The sequence below is a fragment of the Temnothorax americanus genome, unplaced genomic scaffold, assembly GCF_048541705.1.
Source record: "Temnothorax americanus isolate GAGA-0224 unplaced genomic scaffold, ASM4854170v1 Scaffold14, whole genome shotgun sequence".
Lineage (NCBI taxonomy): Eukaryota > Metazoa > Arthropoda > Insecta > Hymenoptera > Formicidae > Temnothorax > Temnothorax americanus.
The window spans coordinates 1,920,646-1,946,511 of NW_027509275.1; the positions used below are offsets into that span (position 1 = coordinate 1,920,646).

General features: G+C 37.4%; 6 protein-coding genes across 13 annotated transcripts in view; 3 read left to right on the plus strand and 3 right to left on the minus strand.

Annotated features, from left to right (window-relative positions):
• The window catches only part of Myb (proto-oncogene like protein Myb), a 31,498-nt gene extending 29,782 nt beyond the window's left edge, over nt 1-1,716 (plus strand). For all 3 annotated transcript variants that reach the window (XM_077401078.1, XM_077401080.1, XM_077401077.1), the window contains one exon: nt 261-1,716. In XM_077401078.1, coding sequence (XP_077257204.1) covers nt 261-395 — 135 coding nt within the window. In that variant the 3' untranslated portion in view covers nt 396-1,716. The remainder of the gene's footprint in view (nt 1-260) is intronic.
• Nucleotides 1,717-2,031: 315 nt separating this feature from the next.
• Nucleotides 2,032-7,118, minus strand: Rchy1 (Ring finger and CHY zinc finger domain containing 1). Its single transcript, XM_077401125.1, has 5 exons — nt 6,330-7,118; nt 5,331-5,648; nt 4,908-5,186; nt 4,727-4,817; nt 2,032-4,653 (listed from the first exon to the last, which is right to left on the minus strand). Exons 1-5 carry the CDS (start codon nt 6,720-6,722, stop codon nt 4,598-4,600), a joined length of 1,137 nt encoding a protein of 378 aa, XP_077257251.1. The 5' UTR covers nt 6,723-7,118; the 3' UTR covers nt 2,032-4,597.
• Nucleotides 7,119-7,773: 655 nt separating this feature from the next.
• Nucleotides 7,774-10,310, plus strand: Ppox (protoporphyrinogen oxidase). Its single transcript, XM_077401114.1, has 2 exons — nt 7,774-9,414; nt 9,626-10,310. The coding sequence occupies exons 1-2, from the start codon at nt 8,305-8,307 to the stop codon at nt 9,947-9,949; spliced, it is 1,434 nt and encodes a 477-aa protein (XP_077257240.1). The 5' UTR covers nt 7,774-8,304; the 3' UTR covers nt 9,950-10,310.
• Nucleotides 9,331-13,732, minus strand: Taf13 (TATA-box binding protein associated factor 13). 6 transcript variants are annotated; one of them, XM_077401141.1, is made up of 6 exons: nt 13,010-13,321; nt 11,904-12,039; nt 11,691-11,814; nt 11,105-11,342; nt 10,863-10,964; nt 9,331-9,910 (listed from the first exon to the last, which is right to left on the minus strand). In XM_077401141.1, exons 3-6 carry the CDS (start codon nt 11,715-11,717, stop codon nt 9,906-9,908), a joined length of 372 nt encoding a protein of 123 aa, XP_077257267.1. In that variant the 5' UTR covers nt 11,718-11,814; nt 11,904-12,039; nt 13,010-13,321; the 3' UTR covers nt 9,331-9,905. The 6 variants fall into 6 exon arrangements, with proteins under 6 accessions (XP_077257267.1, XP_077257266.1, XP_077257263.1 ...); XM_077401140.1 differs by lacking the exon at nt 9,331-9,910 and adding an exon at nt 10,195-10,539 and having other exon boundaries at nt 13,010-13,322; XM_077401137.1 differs by lacking the exon at nt 9,331-9,910 and having other exon boundaries at nt 10,195-10,964; nt 11,691-11,797.
• Nucleotides 13,733-13,745: 13 nt separating this feature from the next.
• LOC143894637 (sodium-independent sulfate anion transporter) overlaps nt 13,746-25,866 on the plus strand; it is a 153,381-nt gene continuing 141,260 nt past the window's right edge. The window contains exons 1-2 of the mRNA XM_077401082.1: nt 13,746-14,362; nt 14,637-14,689. The gene's annotated coding sequence lies outside the window, so the exon portion shown is untranslated. The remainder of the gene's footprint in view (nt 14,363-14,636; nt 14,690-25,866) is intronic.
• LOC143894649 (uncharacterized) lies at nt 16,413-24,388 on the minus strand. The gene is made up of 6 exons (XM_077401122.1): nt 23,886-24,388; nt 20,210-20,997; nt 19,710-19,996; nt 19,235-19,540; nt 18,413-18,547; nt 16,413-17,665 (listed from the first exon to the last, which is right to left on the minus strand). Exons 2-6 carry the CDS (start codon nt 20,481-20,483, stop codon nt 17,423-17,425), a joined length of 1,245 nt encoding a protein of 414 aa, XP_077257248.1. The 5' UTR covers nt 20,484-20,997; nt 23,886-24,388; the 3' UTR covers nt 16,413-17,422.

Sequence of the window (25,866 nt, forward strand, 5' to 3'; positions counted from 1 at the left end):
TGAATTTATCAATTTTTGGGCAAATATCATATTCAGAAATTTTATTCTGACAAAACCGCTGCGTTATGGCGAATTATCTTAATGCAATTATTGTGAAATTTCTCCATTTCGTGACATAATTATTGTACAACATTTGCATCCTTTTCCTATCGGGGTACTACTAAATTAAACATTGCAACACGGTTACTGCAGATGTATTGTTGGCGCGCGCGCGCGCGCGCGGACTCGCAATTATCAGATTTCTTCTCTCTTGTTCGTAGACACAATTGGAAGCGCAGTGGATGACAGTGGCGTGCGGTCGTACCCGCGACCAGCTTGACATGACCCGCGCCGCCCGACGCTTCTTGAGCAATCATGGATATGTGCCGTTGCGCCCACGTTCTTTGAATTTCTGAGAAAAAGAGGAAGGAATGTAAAAAAAAAGCGGAATACCGGCGCTCGCGGTCGCACTTTGTGGTACAAAAGACGAAATCGTTAAACTAGTCGTAGATGAAGATGTAAGGGCGCTTCCGTTTCAGGAAGGCGCGGATCACTATCGGTTATTTCACGCGCTATGAATTCGAGATGTAAATTAAGCGACGAATTCGATCGGTTGACCTCGATGTGCGTGGATTAACTCTACACTGCGCGGGTGACAAAGAGGATACCGTGGGGAAAAAAAAAGCGGAAATAAATGACGATTACTCTTTCCTTAATCCTCGGGGAAAACCGAATCAGACGTGGATCTAACATGGAAATGTACATATACATATATCTTCTCTCCTCCGTCTCTTAAACATCTTCTTTTGAAAATTGGCATTTTTGACCGTGCATTCGTTTCGAAAAAAAAGTAGAGATTATTTATTCGAACGATTGTGTGTGTGACACTTTCTATTGGAAATTATTATCTTTCTCTTGCGAGAAAACTGAATATATATGCAATAAAAGCAGATGTAGGAGATGGAGCGAAGAAGTCGCTGTTTCACGATTTGCAAAATTTAAACATTATATATGTCACTTTGTAGAATTGTTCTGTATTTTTTGATTTCTTTTTGGAGATATTTATAAATATATATATAGATGTATATAGCACATGTATGTATATATCACGGCGGTCTTGCGCTGCGCGTGTACTTGCCGCGAGACACTGCCGTGTCTCTTGATATACACATATATAGCATATGGTATACATATAATACATATATATCTTTTATATAATGTATTTAGATGTGCCCCCAACATGCTAGTTTCCCTCCTCAAGCTAGAATTCTAGATCCACTTCTGAAGAGTGCTAATGATAGAATACTGAAAATGTAAATGAATAAATTGATTCTGTGTAAAGAAAGGAGACCAGGGTTCAACCCGTGTGCGCACCGTAGAGTTAAAAGTTTCTCGTCGTTGTAGATATCGTCGGTAATTTTGGACGCGTCGAGTGCAATTTGTTGAATTCGCTTATACATAACATATACGAAAGCCACAGTGAAACCGAATTTTCATCCAGGATCACGGGGTTGTTGCACTTTATCGACTTTAATTCCGTCGCGCCGTTCTCGCCTGAGGTGTAAGTAATACGAAAATAGATCTTTGGCGTCCACGTACGGGATAATAAGAAGTAGGATACTATATATAATTTTGTAATTTTATTTACTACTTTCCCTGTAAACTCCGTCCCGTGGAAGAATGATTTCAGTCTGCGTATTTGATTAAACGGAAGAGAAATTAAAAAAAAAAAAAAAACGCGGAAGATATAAGTTTAAAACACAAGCAATAAATAAACAGCGTCTATCCCGTGACATTAATACGGTTACCAACCTAGAGGCGAATTTCTAGGGAGGTATTTCTGGCAGACGGAAATCATTCCTTCATAGAACAAAAACCCGCAATAAAATATAACAGTTCTGCTTCTGTTTCATCATGAGATTTTAATGCACATATACCCGAATCGCATAAACGCGGATGTCAACAAATTAATATACGCTCTTGTCGAAACACGCGCGTTTTCCGTACGCAAGTACGTTTCCCCACTTCTTGTCATCCTCTGTTTCTTTTATATATATATATATATATATATATATATATATATATATGTGGGAAAGATTAAATAAATAAAATTATAATTGATTTATTTGATACAATAGTATATATTATACGTAATATAAAACAAAATCATTATTGCAACCATTATGTACAAAGAGCCTTTGTAATTCATATTTAATTTACAAGTGAATAATAAAATCGTGATAATAATCACAATGGAATCTACGTATATCGTTCTGCGTCACAAAGTTTTTCTAATGCAGATTAGACACGTAATATGCGAGATGCTTTTAATCTGTTGACGGATCCTAAACAGGTAAACATTTAACATTAATAAAGTTGCTTCAATGGAATTAGGAATGTTATACAATTAAATGCAATTGTCATAGCACCCATTAATATCATTCCTAAAAACATATGTATGTATATGAAGAGCGACATTAGTGAACGTGACAATTGCACTGTTCGCTGATGTATGGAATTATAACAATTTAATATAACATAACAATATAATATCGAGCATCCTAAAAAATTTTCGATGCTTCCGCATCTAAGTATGCTTCATTTTTACAACATGAATATAAAAAAGAAACCTATAGATTTTTAAGGACTGCTCAATATTTTATCGCTTATTAAAAATATCACTATAATATCTCTAAAATATCACTAAAAATTCGCTAAAATATCATTAATATTCACTAAAATAGAATGATAAATGGAATGGTAAGGTTGAAGTCACTGGTATCGATTTGTCTTACTCAGGAACAAAATCTTGAAAAATTGCATTTCAAGCGACACTTGACTTGTAGCATTTTAAATAATTCTACGAAACTGTCAAATCCGAGTTTAAAAGAAAATTTAATCGTGCCTGCCGAACGTTTTTAAACTGTTTATCATAAAGTGAGCTATATCTGACAATAGCTATTCGGTAATTAGAAATTGTTTATCAAACGTGACAGCAAGATTCATGATTAATGCCGTGATTATTCGAGTATTCCACCTAGATATTATATGTATGTGTGTACAATATATTACACTAAAACAGATTATATATATTAATAGGCAAATATATTAGCTGCTAAGAGAATGCTTCTCCCAGGAGAGACGCAAATTCAATATATGCACATCGAAATGCACCGGTACATATGTACGTAATATATCTTAGCATTATTCAACGAAAAGTATAACTTTTCTCTAATTATTCGCTACGTTGATATATTTTATTGTTGCATTAGTGTGTGCCACCCGTGCGGATTCACCTGTGTTTTGTATAAAACATTCACACTTACGAGAAAAATCGTAGTAGGAGCAGCAATACGCGCTCAAATCTTCCGCGACTAGATTACGACTAAATGAGATCTTTTCCTAAATAAAACAGAATGTACAAGGCTGGAAGCTTCCAAGCGATTTACGAACAGAAATTTATCTTAAGGCTTTACTCTTGTTTCTACACGATCGACTTATGCTGTCATTTAAAGTACAATGAATTAGGCCACCAGCATTACATTTTAATCTGGCAAAGATGCTACGTATATATTATCTTCCACTGCCAATGATAGGATTTCGTTAGATATTTACGAGAAAACTAGTGTTGCAGCAACGTATAAATATGCAGAGTATGTAGTTTTACTCAAGATAGGGTGACACGGTGCTACACTGCCTAATATGAAAAATTTCGAAACATTGTATTATTTTTTTCCATCTTTTAAACACACGTACGTATACGCACACATACACATTACACACGTGCCATTCCATAATTTTTTAATTATTTTCTTAGGCGTAATTAGTAGTCAACTGCTAATGCAGTTGCCATTCTGAAGATAAATGTAGCCAGACGCAGAAAATATATACAGAATATCCAAAGATCTACCGCGCATAACTTTCATCGATAATCTTTATGGAGCAATTTGTAATTCAAATTTTTTTAATCAAAAATGTTGCAGTAACTACAGCTACTTTTAAGCTGCAAGAAGGAACACGAAGGTTTATCACAATACTTATTGTTGGAAATGGAAAAATTGCAAAAAAATATATATATTTTCGTTGAAAAAAATCGACTATAAATTTATCCCGATATGTTTGAAATACTGCGCGCGATAAGTCTGGATATCCTGTCTAACACACACACAATAAGATAAAAACATTGAAAATATAAAAATCGATATCCTCGTAAATGTACGCGAAAAAGAACATCTGCAAAATATTTCCACTTCATCGACCATTGCTTCGTAATTTAATAAAATTTGCAGAAATATTTTGTTAATACTTACGTTACTGAAATCATCTACATACTCAACCTCGAAGATTGTGCTACAGCGTATTATATAAAATAACCGAAAACGGTTATGCATTAGTTCTGATAAATGTCTGTACGGGGTCATTTAACAAGATATTAAATTTTTACCGTACTACTTCGGCTTAAACAAAAAGTACTACGAAGGCAACAAAAGTGCAATATTTGCTACAAAAAGATGAAATAAAGATAAAATTCTAAAATACAAATACTCTCCTATCATCGTTACTATATTCCTTCCACGATCGATGGACAGTATCGGATAATATTATCCGAACTTTGGCTTTACGATCCTTCCTTCTCTTCTGTAATACCAGCTGCTTCGTTCAGGGCCTCGGGATCTGCACAAATTATCGAGAATTCACATAATCGTTCCACGAGCGTAAAATCAATCGATCAGTAATCGATCGTCACCTGAACAAGGTGAGCCTTTTATCCTGCAGGTGTTGTAGCTACCACAGTTTAAGCACTTCAACCCAACGATGTGAAACTTTACCGTAGATTCCTGAAATAACAGGTATCTTGCCATTAATATCGCTTAATCATTTTTCACGCCTCAGCATTTCGGATATATGTACGAAGAAGTAGATTTGACCTCGTGGCAGTCTTTACACAAGATATCGGTTTTACATTCGCTATATTCCTCCGGCATCGGTGTCAGCGATACCTCGGCGTCCAAATATTTCCACAAGTCCGTCATGTCTAACAGTGACACCTGACAGGACGGGCAGGCGTAATGTCCCGAGTTCAACAATTCCTCAAAACACATACGGTGAAGCAAGTGCCCACAATCGGGAATGTGACATGGTATACGACTCGTGTGAATGTCTTCCAGGCACACGGGACAATTGGAATGTGAGACATTTTCTATGCACTGTAAAATAAAAATTTATTCCGTGTATAATAATTGCAAACTGAGAATGTGAACGACAGGGTTCAATTATTTCTTCGCGCGTTCCGAATACATTACAATCATTTTATCATACAAAACATGCATCTTGCATTATCGTATCCTTACCGTATGCCCGTTTTGTAATTGAATCGGCAAACACATGTTGCACTTGGCACAATGAAAGAACTTGTCACGGCCGCCGACTCTACATATTCCGCATCCGTCGCAATGGTATTGATTTTTATCCTCGTCGTCAAAGAGATTGCACTCCAGGCAGGTGTACTTGCCAAATTGACAATGGCAATTCTGACAGGTAGCTTGGACAGGTTGACGAGTGTCGCACAGAACGCATATCAATTCTGTCACTTCTTTCCTATTCACTGTGTGCGTCTCTTGCTCGTCGTGACAAAACCGACAGGTATACACCTTGTTGCAGCATGGAGTCTATGAAGAAGAAGAAAAAAACAAGAGCACGTAAAAGAAATCAGATTTGAAAAGGAAAATAATTAATTAGGAAACAAAGCATACATTTTTCATTACTATTACATTTCTAATTTATACAAGAATGTTACACAAAATATGCAAAATACTTATATGTAAAATCAATAAATATATATGAGTCAAGATTAGACTCATTAATAGTTATAAATCTGAGAAGACATACTCGACATTTAAATTACAACGTCTCTATCTAAAAAGAAGTAAAGTGTCCTACATCAGGCTTCACAGGTGTAAAATAAACATACGAGTCTTAAGATCAGACTCATTAACAGCCATGAACCTATGATACTCGACATTTAAATTACAGCATCCCTATCTGAAAAAATAACTAGAAGAAGTTTAATGTTTCACATCATACTCCGATAACAGCCATGACGCTAGATAATGTTTCTTTATCTCATACTCCTACAACAACCTCTACGATACTCGACATTCAAATTACAACATCCCTATCTAAAAATAACTATAAGTTTAATGTTTCATATCATACTCCGATAAACGCCAATTTTTAAGACTATACAGTTATAGTTTTATTTGTCAAACTAAATCATCAGTTTCCGCAAACAAACACTCTACGAGCTACTCGAAGCTGGCCGTAGAACAACGGGCCATCCCCAAGCTTACCACGAATTTCGATTTGCGCTTGTAGTGCTCGCAGCCGTAGTTGTTGTTCGCAACGAGCGTCTCCTTGCCCGAGGTAGACGGGAGGCACATGGTCCACACGCAGTTTCCCTTCTTCACGGGCTTCCGGGCGTCCTTGCGATCCCCGTCGACGCGATCCACGCTGGCGGCGGCGGCGGCGGCCTGCTCGGCGTCGCCGCCGCTCGGATCCTCGTCGTCGCGTTCCGCGACCCCGGCGGCTTCGTCGTCGTTCGCGCGATCCGCGACGGTCTCCTCGACGGCGCCGTCGCGATCCCCGACCGTCTCCTCGACGGCGCCGTCGCTACTACTCGTCGCCTCCTCGTCGTCGCGCTCCGCAACGCCGCGCGACGCCTTCTCGCTGTCGCTGTTCTGCATCGCCGACGTAACCCGCTGGATTCTCCGTTCGCTCTATCCCGTCGGCCTCATCGACGCCAGGACGCGACCTTCCCGCCGATTAACGCCGGTGCATCTCGCGCAGCTGCACCTGCCGCCGTCCCCGTTCCCGCCGTCCTCGTCCTCGTTGCCGAAAACTCGCGAGTCCGACGAAACGAGACCTCTGTGGGCTCCGTGCTCCTTGGACCGACCGACGTGGGCGATGAAAATTGATCGAGAATACTCGGGGCGGGAAGCGGGAAAGCGTCAGCGAGATTCCGGGATGACGGGGTCAATCCGCGACCCGCGACCACCAAACTCCGTCGCGAGTGGAGATCCTCCACCAGCTCACGACCACACCAGACCACACCACACGCGAACTGCAGCTGCAGAGTTTGCTTTGCGCTGACTTTTGGTTGGATGCGTTCAGGGAGCTCGCTACCGCGCTAAGGGTGCATCCCCATGAAGAAAGAAATAGCGGAACAGAATTAGGAATTAGGAATGTTTTGGTGTAAAACTCGGGGCAGATGGCGCCATGGCGTGTAGTCTGTCATGGCGGCGTCACTAACACGAACTTAATATACATGTATGTGTTGGTGTATGCGTGAGCCTATCTGTGATACTTCGCGGCTAGTTCGATTCATCAATTCGATTCGACTCGATTCGATTCGACCGTAATAATCTTCTTTCGACTTTTTGATGAATCGAACTAGCCGCGAAGTATCACAGATAAGCTCACGCATACACCAACACATACATGTATATTGAGTGTTAGTGACGCTGCCATGACAGGACTGGATGCCATGGAGCCATCTGCCCCAAGTTTTACACCAAACAGTCCTAATTAAAACAGAATTCCTTTGATTGGCTAATATCCCATCTTGAGAGCCCTCACGGCTCAGAGAGATCAGCCAATCAGAGTAACTCCGTTTTAATTCCGTTCCGCTATTTCCCTCTCCATGGGGATGCAGCCTAACGCTATTAACTCCGTTCATGGAGCCATGATAGCGCTGCCGCTAGCGAATGCGAGCTCCATGAACAGCAGAGATTGTTATTGTGTGTGTGTGTGTGTGTGTGTGTTAGATGTATCGCGAATCTTCTCACGTGCCTACGTTGCTGTGATTTTCTCTGTAGAACGTAACTCGAGATAGAGTGGCTGTAATTCGTTTGGAGATTTAATTTAGAGTCAAGGAAAATAGGAAATTTTAAAGAGCAAGGACGATTGGACGCAGCTATAGGACCTCGCACGTGTTTCCGCCTGTAAAACATAACCTGCTATCTCGAGAGCGCCTTTTCAAGCTTTGGAAAGAATAAATCGCCCGTCGTGCTTCGAATTCGAATGTCCTTTCGAATATCCTTTCGATGACATCGCCAAAGTGGAGCCAACAGAATTAAAATATTTGTTTTACTTTTGCGAATGGATTTGTTCCTTATTCATATATAATAATAAATATCGTTTGTATGTAATAAAACACTGTAAATTATATTACTCGTAGATTTTTCACGTAAGCTAACATACATCAGCACTTAATCGCGTAACATTGCGCTGACATCGAGATTGCTCGAGCTTCTTAAAAGTACTGAAATGACGGTAATACTAGGAGGCGGTATATCAGGCCTGTCAGCAGCGTATTACGCTCTTGACGCGAGACTATCGTCTATCGTTTTACTGGAGGCTTCCAGTCGCGTGGGTGGGTGGATACGTAGCAGAAGCTCGCCTAGCGGAGCGATTTTCGAGCAAGGACCAAGAACTGTAAGAACACTTGGCGAAGGTGGGGAAAACACCCTTAATCTGATGGATGACCTGCAATTGAACGACAAATTAGTTTACATTGGAATAAGCCACCCTGTGGCGTCGAATCGATTGATTTACATGGACGAGGCACTGCATCGTCTGCCAAATTCTTTAAAGGGTATCTTCAAGACGTCCTCGCTGCTAGATCGTCCCTTGATCAACCGCATATGGACGGACTTGAGGGCTCCCAAGGTGTCTAAGGAGGACGAGAGCGTTTACAGTTTTGTCCAAAGAAGATTGGGCCAGGATATCGCGGATAACGTCATCAGCCCCATGATCTGTGGGATCTGTGCGGGGGATGCCCGCGAGATAAGCGTTAATTTTCTGCTCAAATCGCTGTTCGAAGCGGAACAGAAACACGGCTCCATAGTGAAAGGCTTGCTAATGAAAAGAATGTTTACAAAATCAAAAGACAAAGCTGACGCAGCGAAGGATAATACAGATCGTGAGTCTGCGATCGGATCGTTGACTTTGGTAGAGAGAGCACGAAAGGAAAGATGGATACTGTGGGGCTTGCGGGGAGGACTCGAGCACGTGCCTCGGGCACTGGCCGATAACGTGAAGGAACGAGGAGTGCGGATACAGACCGAGAAGAGGTGCGAGAAGCTTACGTTTAAATCGGATCGCGTGGAACTGTTGGTCAATGGCGAGCCTCAGGAATGCTCGCGCGTTATCTCGAGCTTGGGCGCGAAGGACTTGGCCGAGCTGTTGCGCGAGCAACATCCTGGACTGTCGGCGGAACTGAAAGCGATACCTACCGTAACGGTGGGAGTAGTCAATCTTGAATTCCAGGGAAATGTACTGCCTCTGCAGGCGTTCGGCTTCCTCGTACCGCCGAAGGAAAATTTACCTCTGCTGGGGGTAATCTTCGACTCCTGCATATTCCCCGAGTCTTCCACGGTACGTGTGTATCTCAGAACGATTTTATTGTCCGCTCAGGTCGTTTTGTTTCTTAGTTGATTCACTTACGGTATATAATTCACGATCTTTATTTCTAATAAAACTTTTATTTCTATATGTACAAAACTGGGAGAATTACAAATTAACGTGTAAGAAAAATTCTTTTACTCAATGATAATAAATTACGTGTTATCGTGCGACCACGATTTAGGTGTTGACGGTAATGATGGGAGGTGCGTGGTTCGAGAAATATTTCGGGCCAAATCCGTCGGAGGAGCACGTGTTAACGACGGCGATTAATCACACCAAGAATATCTTGCGAATCGAAGAGGAACCAGTCGCCCACAACGTTGCCGTTCTGAAGGACTGTATTCCGCAGCACGTCGTCGGTCATACCGCACGCGTAAAACGCATCCACGATTACGTTTCCGCGCACCATATTCCCCTGGCACTGTGCGGTTCTTCTTACCAAGGTGTAGGACTCAATGACGTTATTCTGTCAGCAAAACAGGCCGTTCGTGACGTTGTAAAATAATTGCGGAATCGCTTGATTCGTGTAAAACCGTAGGAGACAAAATAACAGCGTACAAAATAAATAAAACTACATGCAAACGCTGCACATGCTGAACCACGCAAACCATGCACAAAATTCTGTTATAAAGTTAAAATGAAAATGTAATCGAGCTCTGGATAAAACAGTCCACGATTTAAACGATAACAGCAGTAAATAACTATTTTGCTCCGCGAAAATATGTCACGTACAAAAATAGAGCGGCAAAATGTGTTTTGCGTAGAGTTATATTTATATTAAACGTACAGTATATAGTTTATTATAGCAATATAATGTAACTTCATTTAAAATATGAATATACAAAGTATATAAAATCTTCCTAAGAGATGGCCAGAGAAACTGTTTTCTTTGTTACATAATATAGAAAAAGACGCTTCTTGAAACCAGTCGCCTCTTTTTTTTCATTATATTTTTATCAAACAATATATTTCGCAGTGGTGCAAGATTATTTTAATATTTTATCATTTATTTATTTATTGAATTTTACTCTGCCCACTGCGTTTTTGTACAACTATATAATTTATATTAGAAACAAAAAATTTTTTTCTATTTATCTGTAACAAAAGACAGTAAATCAGGTGTTTACTTATAAACAATTATATGTTATTGCAAAATAAAGCGACGTTATCCCAGCAATATACGTAAATAATAAGAAACCAATACTTCGCTTCGCTCAAGGTACATATGCAGATCAATTATACGACCAAACAGATTGCGTTAATACTACTTGCAACTTGATCATGCTGATTTGAAAGATTACTTAAGTAAACGAACGAGAGATTCTCAAGTAGATTAATACAAACTTATACGCATTCAGTTTTACATTCGTTGATGGATGTAACATTACGCGTTGTATTTGTCTACTCTTTGACAGTACCTGCATATTTAACTTCGTCGAAAGCCTTTCTCGCTTTCTTAAGTTCCTCGTTCATCGTTAAAAGATCTTTCACTCTGGCATACTTTCTGGCATCCTTTCTCACTGCAAGTAAATTAATGAATTAAGAATTGGAAAAGTGTACAATATGACGGTAAGTTTCTGTGTGAAAGCAGGAAGCTTTAAACACGTTAAACATTTATTTAATTAAATATGCGCTTAAAAATTGCATATGTAATTATTACCTAAAAATACAATATCTTCGACTTGAACACGTCCTGTACGTCCAATCTCCATAGCTCGATGCGTCATCTCGGTTATGTATTCGATAACCAAATCTTCCAACAAGTCGACACTTTCCGTGTAAGGATTCTGATCGTCGCCGAAGCCATACATCATACAGCGCAGCTCCTTGGAGAAGAGACGTTTCCTTCCACCGGGCAGAGTCCCGCCAATCGGAATCTCTGTTTCTTCGTCCTCGAACTATCAAAGCAGCAAGGTACAAGTACATAATAAGAAAAAAGATCGCGACGGTCACATCTCGGTAATTATTTGTAAGATTTTATTGTCCACCGTATAAAATTTAAAGTTTCTAACCAGATTTCTTTTTGAAAAAGGGTATACTTCTTTAATTTAATTACTTCTTTTATAATTAATGTTTCTATTTACATAAAAATTATACTCCGAAAAAATAAGTGTATACACACCGCACGCATACACATTGAAGTAAGATTTTAAGGAAATTTGTGAGGCGCTCAGATTTATTTACATTCACATGATATAATGGAACTTAAATTTATGTAGGAAGAAAAGTAAAAGTAAATATCTAACCTGCTCAAAATTTTCTTCAGCTGACATCGTTTTGAAGGCTGGTCTTAAATTCTTCTGACAGTTTTAGCTGATTATGCTCTTTGTATCTCCCTTCGCGTATTCCGTATCTAAGCGTACACAAAATCTGGTAACACAACAGCAGGAAGATTGTATCGGATAAGAATCGACTGTTTTGTCACATTTTGTTTCTCAATGTTGTTAAAGTTTCCTTACCTAATATCCCACTTTGTCTGAACCGGCGCCTCTACAAGCCGCGTATATTGAACTATATATCCGTGTCGTGTGCGTTGCCACGAATATTTCCTCAGTAGATAACACGTTGACAGGGAAATGAATTCTCGACGAGAAACTAAAAATTAAAGAAAAAAATATGTTACGCTCGGTTACGAGACACTTTGAGCTGTTCTCGAAATATTTAGAATTATTTTTCTAAAATAATTTTTTACAGAAGAAAACGATTTACGTTCGACGCCTTCTCTTTTTCTCACGTTCTTTCGAACGTATTTCACACGATTGCGCATGTAATTAATTTAATGTGACGATCACGCGGAATTTTGCACGGCTTTGCTCTATAATCGTACACTTTCTCGTTACGTTTTTCATGAAATGCGAGGCAATATAGGCCAGTTTATGGACAATTAACTTTATAGCAAAACGAATAATACTTGGGGGAACAAGCGACTGAGAATGTTTTGTAATTTTTAAGTATCTTGGCGGCGCGGGTTCATCGTTTTTTTAATGGTATGCGCGACCACCGAGCTGCGAGAACGATCGCGAACAAGTTTTTACGAACGACACAATTTAACGTTGACTTTCTTCAAGTTATTTAATAAAGTTACATTATATTTCACAGCAAACTATACGCTGTGCGTTTAATTCAAATACAACTCTGTGCAAAAGTAGAGGTTATGAGGAATAGAGACGCACTCGTAGAGATAAATTTGAAATATTTACAACGAATTACGCGAACGGGCGAATAACGTGCCTGTTCTTTAACGCAAAACGAAATTGTATTCGCACATTTTCGAGCTTGTTCGCACTCTCGACGAGTGAGAATGCCAAACGCGCGATCGGTCTCTTCAATCGCTCAATGAATTACAATAATTTCCGCGCTTAACGAGAAATTCAAGTTATCTATTGAAGCATTTTCCTGCGCGATTCACTTATTCGGAGTAGAAATCGAGACGGAGGCGAGAGACGCGAATTTCGAGGTTATCGTCACCCACCCCCTCGCCGCGACACGCGGGGCAACGATTCGATTGAAGATTCCGGATGTATCGCGCTTCGAAACATTTATTTCTCACGTAAAATTCATTCACCGATCACGGAGCGCTGCGGGAGACCCGCTAAATCACAGCCGGGAGGGTGACACACGTCGCTCGTACGGCATACGTCCAGCACGGCGCTCGGCGTTTGTCTCGCCCAGCGACGGAATTCCGCACTCGTTTCACTCGACACACGAAGGGACGGAATATTCGGCGTACGTTCACTTTGCGACACCGACACCCCGCAACCGGATTTCGTTTACGAGAAAGAAATTACACGAGCGACGCCTCGCACCGTTCAACCGTTCAACGTTGTTTACGTATTACTTGCTTCCGCTTCGGCCGCCGCCGCCGCCGCCGCCGCCGCCGCACAGTCGCAGTCGGTCGGCTCATCGGCTGTGGTCGGGCGAAGTCGGGAGCAGTCGGGAGATACGTCGAACGCGACGACTCGCGAGTCGAGCCCCCAGATCCGGCCAATCACGCTCGGCCGCGGCGACTAGTAGGGCGCGACGCACGACCGTTGAACTCGAGTGCGGCGTACGTACGTTCAAAGTCGTCGAGAGGCCTTCCCAGCACTTGTTTCCGTCGACGCTTGGATCACCCTTACCTGCGGAAGTCACTCGGCTATCGTTCTCGAGATAAATTTTGCACGGGTAGTGTTTCGTGTTCCGCGCGTCCGTCGCCGTTCGCCGTGCTCCGTGCTCCCGGCTCCGTGCCATGATGTTATTCGGAACGCGCCGTTGGCCGCTCGTTGCTCATCGTTCCTGCGATTGGCACTCCTGCTCTTCTCTTCGTTTCGCGGGCCGCGGGAATACGTGCCGTGTGCGCGTTAAATAATTTGCGAGTGCGCGTCAAGTGTTTGTACGGAGACGTCGAGGCGCAGTCGGCGAAGGTATATGCACGGCAATTCCGAACGATTTATGCTTTCGTCGTGATATTTGCGGGCGACAATCGTGTGGCGCTCGCTCTTGTCCCGACATACTTAACTATAGTATTTCTGGACTCGAATGTGCAGCATTCATTTGTCTCGTGCCGTGCTTCGAGCGCGCTGTGCCGGAGTTGTCGCGTGTGAGAGTTGTCTCCGCGATCTCTGATTATCTTCGTACGGAAAAGGAGGACCGATCGAGTGATTCGAGTTACGGCACGCCGCCCGGCGCGGCGCCGCGATACGTCGCCCGTGAATGCTTCAAAAATCTGATCGCCTTCGGCTCGCGCGTCAACTCCGCACCCCTTGAATTATCATCTTACAGCACTTGTTGCACAAATAACTATTACCTCTGGTCTTGTACCCGCGGATGTTTCTCGCGCGAGTGTCCTGGTGCGGTGAGAGGAGAAGGCCCGACGTCCTGAGAGGAGGAGGAGGAGCGACCTGGGAGAGGCATCGGGCACCAGCGGAGCAACCTTGGGGTAAGTGTCATCTCTTATTTGTATAAAATTAGAATAATTCGTTTTTATTTATATTCGACGTGTTTTATCTCGATAAATTAAAAGTATAATTAAAGAAAGATAAATTATTTGAAATTTTACTCTCCAGCAAAGATTTTTTTCGGTAAATAGATAATCGTATTTGCTAAATATTGTATTGAAAGACGACGTAGAGGCGCGTAAGAATTAACTTCTGAAATGTTGATTATTATTTTGAGCGCTTTTTTAATTTAAATCTTACGTTTGCACGTTACAGTATCACACCGTAGCTACGTGGCCGAATAACTCCGCTCGTTGCGCATCGGATCGGTGAGTCGATGAGAAATTTTTTTTATCGAGGAAACGAATCTACGAATAATCAAATAAAAATATATCTCGGTATACATGTCAAATTACAATAATTCATAGTATGAAAATATTACATCTCTCGTAGATTCGTGGCCTTAAAATGGATGGGTTAAAATTGATTAAGGCATATATTTAATCTTGGTATCCCTTATCTATCAATATATTTTGCGATTGTGCTTGACGAAATACTCGCGCGCACTTCGCACGCAAGGAGCTCGCAACGCAAAGAGCTCATAATCGTTTAGCGAGTTACGTTGACGAGAGAGACAGAACTGCCGCGTTCTATTATATAAATATAAATAAATTTGAATACAGTTTTTAAGTACATAAGAAATTAAATTTTTAAAATTTTCTTACATCGGTGTCAATTCTATTTACAGTTAAAATAATAAATATTTTGGAAACACAAGAAAGAGAAACAAGAAATAAAATAATACTCTGATAATTGAAGTCCCATGATTTTTTAAATATATTGTAGTCATTAAATTTTTATTTTATAGATTTTTTTAAAGAATTACTTTTACATTATTTTCTTAAACAAACGAGCTATCGTGTTAGATGTTTAAAAGAATATCTGTAGATAGGGAAAAATTGTCTATTAGTTAGGATATGTTCTATTTATTCCCATTTATTCCTTTTCATATGTTTATCCAAGATTAAATATAATATAAATCGATGCAAGGAGGCAATATATAGATATATTTAGAATATTAGTATGCATAAAGAAAAGCGTGTAATATGCATAAATTATACATGAAAAAAATATTTTGATCTTGTTAGGCAATTTGTTTGATTACGTGAAAACGTATATAATTTTTATTAATTGCTCAAATTTATTTTATCAAAGCATCGATTTTACCTTAATTTTTTGTAACTTATCCATCTATTTTTGATTGAGAAATTGGCTTTATGCCTCTCAAGTAATATATATGACGTGAGATTCTAAATATTCCGTCGAGAAACGCTAAAAACTTTTAAAATTATTTTAGAATTGATCGTACAGAACACTTACATATTCAATTTTGCAGTTATATATATGAATATGTTATCTATATAATAAATAATTTTGGTAAAAAATGAAAAATAATGAGATATATTTATATGTAAGTTTATAAAGATTCGCAATTATGTTATATTATTTAATTATCAAAACGTGATTTTTTAATGATTATGACGTGAATTATAATGTTCAATTGTAATATCAAATTGTGCGAGAATCTTCTTTTTTTGGATCTCACGTCATTAGTGGTCAATACTGACCATTATGGTACAATAAGGTAACATAAAATATATAGTTTAATATTTGTCCTATTTTCTTTTTTCTCCACATTTTCTTGCATACGTGCGAGATTGGAAAAACCGCAAATAAATCTCAATCGCGCGCGTGTTATAGAGAACCCCCAATTCCCCAAATTTTTCACATCTCAAGTGATCGTGTCACTTCGAGATATCCCGTTCAGGTATATCCCCCGCTGAATTAACCAGTAAATTAGACCTCTTGTAATCGTGTCGCGATTTTAATTAAATCTTTGTATAATAGATTATAACACGGGTAGGTAGGAATATAGATCACGGAATACGGGTAGGTAGGGATACGGGATATCAATCTGTGACGTGTGTTTAGTAAAATTAAAAATTTGATGTAATTTTAGATAAAAATTTATTTTGTATTATATATATTTCATAACGTTATATTACATAACAAAATATATTACATATGCATATACAAAAGCTACGGTTAAATTAACATAGAATATGAATAAGAGAAATTATAACTGTACACACAATACAATAATGAGTTTAAATTAATAACATTTAATATCTCAATAAAACTGAAATAGATAACATGAATAGACACTTGAAAGAATGTGTGTTGTAATTATGTGTAACGTTATCTCTCTAATTATGCTTAACGAATTAATGCGGCACAACTCAAACTTTATTTTTTATTATTTAAAAAAAACAAACAAAGATTCTTATAGCACAGAAATAAATATTTTTATTAATAAAAATTAATTATTATTTTAAAATAGTTTTACATTGTAGAAAACATATAGATATAACAGAATGGGAAGACTGAGTTTATGTGTTAGATAAAATTACATAAATTCAGAGTTTGTCTTTTCTGAAAAAGTTACAGTATTCTGAACATATAGTTCTATTTATAAAATTATATGTATTATTACAAATCTCTATATTTATCTTTATATTGTTTATACATATATAGTTTGTGCATAAATTATTCATCCTTTTTCTTTACGTTGAAAAGCACTAAGCATAAATAAATTATGTTATAACGCGAAATAAACGATAAGAAATGAGTATAAAGATTTATAAATAGTTATTAATTTTACAAATAGAATTTCAGATAATCGTACATTTATTATGTTTGCGATAAGAAATAAATGTTATATTAGTTTTATTTGTTAATGACGTGGTTTGATGTTTCCACCCTTTTCAAAATTGCATTACACTTTATATATATGCTTGATGGGAACAAGAGCAATAATTTTAATGAGATGTTACATTTAATAGACAGAAATTTAATATGCTTGAAATTGAAATACTGAATCAAGTATGCAGGATTGATTTAAATCTGTAATCTTAGATACAAAATCGTATCGTGAGCATAAATCGTGAGCAAATGCTTCATTTTTGTATCAAATTTTTCAATTACTGTATAAGTAAAAATTATTAAAAAGTTGTTCCAATTTCACTGCCGTGGTGGCTGGAAACCTTCGACTTTCTGTCTGGATCCATTGCGATCGAAATAAATTCTTCGGAAATTCTCTTGTCCAAGCCCGTGTAAGTCTGCGCCAGATCAACTTGATCTTCGCAGGTCGGTGACATCATCCTTGGAGATTCGTTTTTAACTTCAAAATGCCTTTTTGATTCCTCTTGATCTGCGAACGGCTGACGTTTGTGCTTTGATCGGAACTAAATTCAAATACATATTCATTACAAATGAGCAATTGCTTACGATAATTAAGTGAATTAATTAATAAACAAAATGATTTGCAAGCAAATTAAAATACGAAAAGTGTGTCGAGCGATCTAAAAGTTTATAACGCTACTATTACACACTTTAGTTATATTTCTTATTTAAATATATATTGTCATTTATCGAAATAATAAGATTAATAATCACCAAATACGATCTTTTTATTCAATCACATTTTTTAGCAGGATATTTTTCATGTCTTTTATTATACTATATTATTTTAAAACTAAGACGTATGAATCGGCCTGATCTGGCAATAATTTATCATCGTGACGATTCGACCATTGGTTTTGGTCCGATTCATCGTCAAGACGTTAATAATCTTTAATACTTATATATATATATAATATATATAAGCATCTCTCTCTCTCTCTCTCTCTCTCTCTCTCTCTCTCTCTCTCTCTCTCTCTCTCTCTCTCTCCCTCTCATTTAAATAATTTAAATTAAATTACATTATTAAATTTAAATTATTTAAATAAGATGCTTATACATATAAGTATCAAAGATTATTAACGTCTTGACGATGAATCGGACCAAAACCAATGGTCGAATCGTCACGATGATAAATTATTGCGAGTCCGCAGGCCGATTCATACGTCTTAGTTTTATTATTTCGTACTGGCGAATTACAATTGCATTGAAGTATATTATTTTAGTTATTAATTTACCGAGGTATTATTTACCATTTGAGATTGCGGCCGTCCAGCGTATGAAGGTATATGGGACAACATGGGCACAGCACCATATGGCATCGCTGTCGAAATCGGAAGAGATCTAGGTATAAATCCTCCGGGCGTCGATGGCATTCCATATGGTGGCTGTAATGAACACGAAACATCTTTTATATTATTTCTGTAATTATGCCTATTCTTTTATGCATAGACTCTATTCTATTTCAATTACTATATTTGAATATATACCAATGACATATTGAATTATTGCTTCCTCATAGAGGAAGCTTTGTTATATATTTTTTGAGAAATTTGTGGAAACAGGTGTTTATTTTTTTAAAGTTATCTATATCGTTTTTAAAAACTCGATGATTTAAAAACTGTGATGAAAATTGTGTGAGAAATTGAGAGAAAGATAAAGGAGAGGCAATAGAAGATAAGAATGTAAAAGATAGAAATGTTGAAATACAATAAACGGAACATAAGGTAAAAGAGGAGAGATGCTCAGGCATCTTAAGAAGGAATGAAGAGAAAGTAAGTGACGAGTAGAAAGAAAAAATCTAGAGCAGAGCAAGGAGGATAAGAAAAGAGAGGAGAGAGAGAGAGAGAGAGAGAGAGAGAGAGAGAGAGAGAGAGAGAGAGAGAGAGAGAGAGAGAGAGAGAGAGAGAGAGAGAGAGAGAGAGAGAGATGAACAATAGGGTGAAAGAAGAGAAGAAAAAGATACGTAAGCAAATAGAAGTCGCGCTTTTAGGGGTGCCCTATCCCAAGAAGGAATACGTGCAGCTGTTGAGGTCTTGGTTGAGGTCGTGGGAAAAGAGACCGAAAGCGCTTACCTGAATCATCGGATGCATTGGCACTGGCACCGAGTGTACCACGTAGACAGGTGGCTGTTGACTTTTGGGCGGCATATGATTTTGCGTGACGACCCACTGGTGAACCATATTGCGCGTCTTCAGGTGACCGTCGACCATCATATCGTCGGCGGTGCTCGCCCGCAGGCAGCCACATAGCTTCGGTGTCAAGGTCAGACAGCTGTAACCGGATACTAATAGCTCTGCCACACTAGCGACCAATAGGCCAATGCTCGCTAGCAAACCCGCCAAGCCGTTATCTACTTCCATCACATCGCTGTCATCGCCCTGAAATATACATTGAGAAGTTCTTAATCCATAAGAAAGTACATGTTTTGATACTTTTATATGCAGAATAATGGAAAGAATCGATTTATTATAAATGATTCATTAGTACTGTTTTTTCGAAATGTCAGCACTAAACGGTTGAATCAAGAAATAGATATAAGGAACATACGGAAAGACTGAGAAATGATATGTCCGGTGCCCTTTGTGAATCTCTGACGACCGCCGTTAATGCCGTTATAGTGGCCATATTCGAGAGGGCCAGAGCGATCAAACTGGACGCAAGATGAGCGGACGAGAAAGCAGAATTTGTTTTAGTGGACGAGGTTGCTAGTGTTGCGACCACTCCTAGTGCACCGGCAACTAGAGCGGCTGCACCTGCCCAGAGTCCTGCGCCAGATCCACCTAAAGAAGCACCGTGGACGAGCACCAGGATACCAAAGACGACCAAGACAATACCTGAGTGCAAAAGCGCATGAATCAATTATCTTCTTCACTCTTGGAGGATTAACTTTAATAATAATAATAAGTTTGACATATAATAATATAATATATATAATAAAATTTATCGCGGAAAGACACAATTATATACATCTCGCCAAAAATGAATAGCAATAATATTAGCGTGATAATTAGTGAAATTATCGGGATATCTCTTGCATCGAGACTTACCAAGCAGCAATTGCCCGCAGGACGTGAACATGAGCAGATTAGAATCGTCCTTAGCTTCGGAAGCTGCTCGTAGATCCTGCTGATCTTCGGCGCGCCTCGATAGCTGATGCTGCTGCTGTTGCTTTTCCGGGATAAGGACATCTTTCGAGTGTTTTGATTCTAGATAACTCTCCGGCTTTAATTCTGAATTCACCGAGTCCTTCGATTCCTTCGAGTGACTCGAATTTTGACTTCTCACCGTAGAATCAAGCACGATCGTCGCTGTGTCTTTCATGTTTTTCTTCGTTCAAATCAATAGTACATCATTGACTTTTATAATAATATCAAACTCGAAGTCTGATAATGTCTCAATTGCGGTGACAATCGTTTTCCGATTTAATTGTCAAATTTCTTTGTTCACTATTATTTCGAGCAGTCTTGTGTATTTTTATGTGGCGCTGATTCAATTAAGGATATTCGTGTAGGATCTCGTTAATCACATTTTCTTCGTTCACACATTCTTTCAGTTTTATTCGATTTTATGTTTTTTATATATTTATTTTATATATAGGTAGAAATAAATATTCGATTTTGAATTATCTTTAATAAATTTGCTTTTCTTGTTATAAATATTTTTGAAAATCACGCAAAGTTAGTGATAAAACATTTTATATTATTTGGATTGTATTATTTGCATGGGTTATAATATAAAGATTGATTATAACTTGGATATTACTGTTACGTAGAGTCCAAAACAGATGGTTGAATCACTGATGCGACTGACAACGTATGCGCAGGATCGCGATTATCTGGAAATGAAACAAAAATTCTAAAAATTTTAAATGGGACAAATAACAAAACAAGTGTAATACCAGTAGCATAAATTTGTTACATTATTTCATGATATATATAGCTATAACATAGGTTGTTTCACTTGATCACTTGAAATATCTCATATTGTAATTTCTGAATATACTTTTACAATTTTTTTTAGTAAAACTCACTTTTAGAATTACTTACAAGTTTGACTTATAAAATATGACACTTTGTGTGTGGATGCGTACGTATACGTGATATAAAATACAAACCAAGATGGTAAGAGCATGAGAATATATCTAATGATCTTTCAAATTATCAACAAACAAATTTTAATTTTAAACAATGGTATGAGTGTAATCGGTCACACGCTCTTGTGTCAAACTATATATAGAAGCACAATTCTCTCACAGTTTCAATTATATACGAATTTAATTAATTTAATAAATAAAATCTAGGTCAATATGAGCCTGATAAACGACCCAATTATTATTTACTTTATTCATTTCAATTTATAAATTTATTCTGCTTTAATTAATTTATATTTTTGAAAGAAAAATGTATGGGATTATCAATGGCAGATTGCCATTGAATTCAGATGGTCAAGTTAAGTGAAATAGCTGTTATTTTACAATTACATAATATAGCTAGGATAGAAAAATTATTTTTTTTTATTTTTTTATTTTTCTCATTGCAAAGATATCTTCTAGACCGCATCTCGCAACTTTTTAACATATAAATTAATTAAATTTGTACGTTGATTAAAGCATATTTATATAATTTTGCTTTATTTTATTTTTGCGTAAAGAAGCTAATTTGTTAGAAATCATCATATACCATGGAGTCATCTCGAACAATCATCTCTCTGTTCGGTACGATGACAAGTGACATTTGAGAGACGTTATTCGAAACTTATATGAGATTGTCTCGCTTGTATGGGGAAAGGCATCAGACGGTATGAAATGAACGGGATAATTTGCGAGCTTGCAGAAGTATCGTATAAACCGTTGCGTTAAATCAGGAATTTCCAATTCATGATCGTCACGGTCAGATTCATTTGTAGAATATTACAACTATCTGATTAATTACACACACACACACACACACACACATACGCATCGTTAAAACGATAATATAATAATATAATATAAAAAATAATATAAAATAATATAAAAATAGAACGATTGCTATCTATTATATTACAGATTTTACTAATTAATGGATCCATTAAATTTAGATAGTATAAAACATGTATTATATTTATAAAATCTTAATAAAATATTCTCGGAAAATATCAAAATTATCAATTCAATTATATTTTATGTCGAGATGTAATGTTATGCTATTTTGCGAATTTCTTGGAGAATAATTTTCGATATTATATAACCACAGATTTTATAGATACGTATACATTTTTCAAAATCCTCTTATTATATAAATAAAATATGTATTTAAAAAAATTTCAAATTTACATATATCAATATTTATCTTCAGAAATTTAGAACATTAATGCATATGATATAAAATGGAGGATTGTATCGCAAATGCTGTTTATCTAAAATAGTGAACGTTCTAGCCGCGAATCTTCCACTTCTCGTACTCGTGAATAAACATACGTAACGGACCGTTCTTACGGCTGCGAGGCATTTCTCGAAGCGTTTCGAGGGCTTGACGTAGATCATTTCATTACATTCACCGGAGCGCTCTGGTCAGCGCTCGCGGAATCCTTTTACACCTCGCAATGCTTTTCAGTTCTGCTTTCCGCTTTCTATGAGGCTAGAAAGCACGTTTTACTCCTTTTTGCGATTCAAATAAAGATTTGTACTGATATCACGCTGACTTCCATTTGCTACACGCGATGTATGTGTGTGTGTGTGTGCGTGTGTGTGTATCTGTGTATGTACGTTCCATTTAAAATATTACTCCGAACTACATGATTTGAAAGTAGTACGTCTCTTGGAAAAAAACTTCAAATAGATTGCTGGGTTGTTTGTTTTTAAGAGGAATTTTGATGGACAGCATATTTTTTATTCTAGATCTAGATAGAATCATTTCTGCGATTTAAAGATTATTCCCATTTTTGGGAATAAAATTCTATATTTTTAAAAATATTCTTAGTCTATATGTAAATTAAGATGTAAAAACGAGATCGATTGAAAAATGAATATTTTACGGGATATTATATTTGTTTTGGTAATATATTTTAATTTAAAACATGATCTAAGTGTAATATAAAATAATATCTTGTAAATTGTACACTTTTCGATTATGTTACCATAATATCGGACTTTTAATCCGGGAATGGTCACGTGGGATGATTTTTACACCTCACAATCAGTGTCAAAAAATGATGTTCACGCACTTACAGTAATTTTAATGTGCTTATTTCTTTTTTCAAATATTTTTTGTTTTTCCTTACTTTTTTCAAAAAATATTGAGTAAATCTGTATACATATTGTCCTTAAATACTAATAAATTATAGAACAATAAAAAATATACAAATATGTAATTAATAACAATAACTTTTAATTGAGGTGTAAAAATCACTCCAGATAACTGTTAATGAAAGAAAAGTGAGGTGAGCGTTTAACGGTTAAATGCAGAGTGATAAACGAAATCGATTGATGGATCCTACTCTTTATTTATAGATGCGCAATGCAATACATCTGTCGTAATATGCATTTTTCCTTTAAATATATGTTTCTTTATATGTTTTTTTTAACGCATCAATATAGTGCAAGATGCACAATGCAGGAGTGAACAATTTCTACGGGTTATTAAGCCAACTGTCACACGTTTAATTGTTCCACATGCAGTAAATAAAGATACGTAAACTATAATACAAAGATATAGATAATTTTCGCGTTGCATTTAAACTCACCGATATTCTATCGACCCCAATTCCAATTCTGTAATATCTTCTCCTTTTTCCAAACGATCGTAATCGCCATTCATCGTAAATCGCGGATTAAATTCATATACAATTGTACAATTATCTTGCACCAACAATATAATTATAATGTAGAGAAAATCACACGACACAGCTCTAACGCACGTGCACGACAAATCTTCGTTGTACGCTCGTAACTTTCTCAGTCAAAGGTCCACGACTCACGGGAAAGGTCGCGAATTAACATACCGGCGTGTTATCATTGCTGATTCCTTCGACTCACATAATCCACGCATTATACTAATCGGAATTAAGAAATATCTCGTATAAGATATATTCGCACGATCCACCCCTTTTCGCGCGTTTTCGCGAAGGTATGCAGGTCGCGGATCCGTGAGATCAATCGCGAGACCGATCTCTCGAGCGTTCGATCAGCAACTGGAGTCACGCGTCGAGAAGTATACAGGTAGATTGCAGGTACGCTGCTCCTATCTGCTCGCCTCTACGTCTCTCCCTTTCTTTCTCTTTCTCCCTCTTCCCCTATCTCTCCCGCTCGCAGCTTCCTTCTCTCGCTCTCACTCGCCCGCTTTTCCTACCTTCGCCCCTTCTTTTCCGCGCGCGCCGCAACGCGCTGGAATTTGCGAAATTGACGCGAGAGATCGATCACCCCGCATATCTTCGTCAGTGGGAAATGCATTAATTTACGTTCGTACGCAAGTTACGCGATCGTAACGTATTCAGGTTTAGGACAGGAATTAATTCGCATTCTCGCGCGGTTTTTTTTTCCAAAAGGATTGAAATTGTTTAGCAACCGGTTCTTTTTATGCAAAGTAATACGCCGCTACTAATCGGGAAGAACATAATACAGAGATGAATTTAGTTTTATTTTTGAAACTAGTAACCTTTTAGAAATGGAAAGATTTATATCTTTGTTTATTTTTTTAAGCATGGAAGAACTTCGATTATAAATTATATATATACAATTACTTATCTTAACAACGACTATTAAATTAACATACAAGTAAAAGAGTATGAAGTTTCATTTAGTTAAATTATTCAAGTTATTAAAAAGATTGTGTGTAAAATATCTTTTTTATGTTTTTTATAAATTGTTCTACCTTTATACATATGTATATCGATAGCTGCTGTGGGGGAAAATTTGACGAAATATGAAATAATTTTTTAATCCAAAGTAAAGTTTTCAAAAACTAGGTTTGTATGAGAAACTATAACTATGTATCCTACATTTTCTATTTGTTTTTAGCAGTATCGCTTTCTTTTCGCTTGGCTTCCGCGTATTTTTAGAGAAGCAATTCTTATAATGCAATTGACTTGTTTTTACAAGTCAGTCTGCTATTAATTTGCGAGCTACAAAGAGGTTTGTGACGTCAGATTTTGGTTAAAAGTTATAATTTAAAAAAAAACTCAAAGATTTTAAGACTTTCCAAGAAGAAAAACTTATAATTATTTGTCAAAATCAATTTTTCTCTCCTTAACACTTTCTGTCACTTTCCCACACTTATTGTAACGACACGTGCACAGACTGAAAATGTCATTGTGCGCACGCACGAGATAACATTTTCATTGTATTTGCCATGTGGTCATGTGGCAAATGTTAGGTAACGGAGAAACAGCACGAGAGGAGACACTAAGAACATGCTATTAATATAATTAAGAGCGCTAAGAATAAAGAAACGCTGAGAATGGAGGTGATAAAAAAATAGGGAGGGTCGACTGCACTCATTAACTAAGTGTCTGAGTATGGTCTTTCAACCCGGAAACGCATATTAAAGTGCAGTTATTTCTACTTTTATACACACGTTATAATTTACCAGATAGCGAGATTGGTCGAAAAAACTGCTGTTTTTTTTCTCCTATTAAATTTCATTATATGTAAGAGTAAAGCATCTCTGTACTTTTCATGTAGTTATGATAATTATGAGAAATTTATATAAATCATATGAATAGGAAT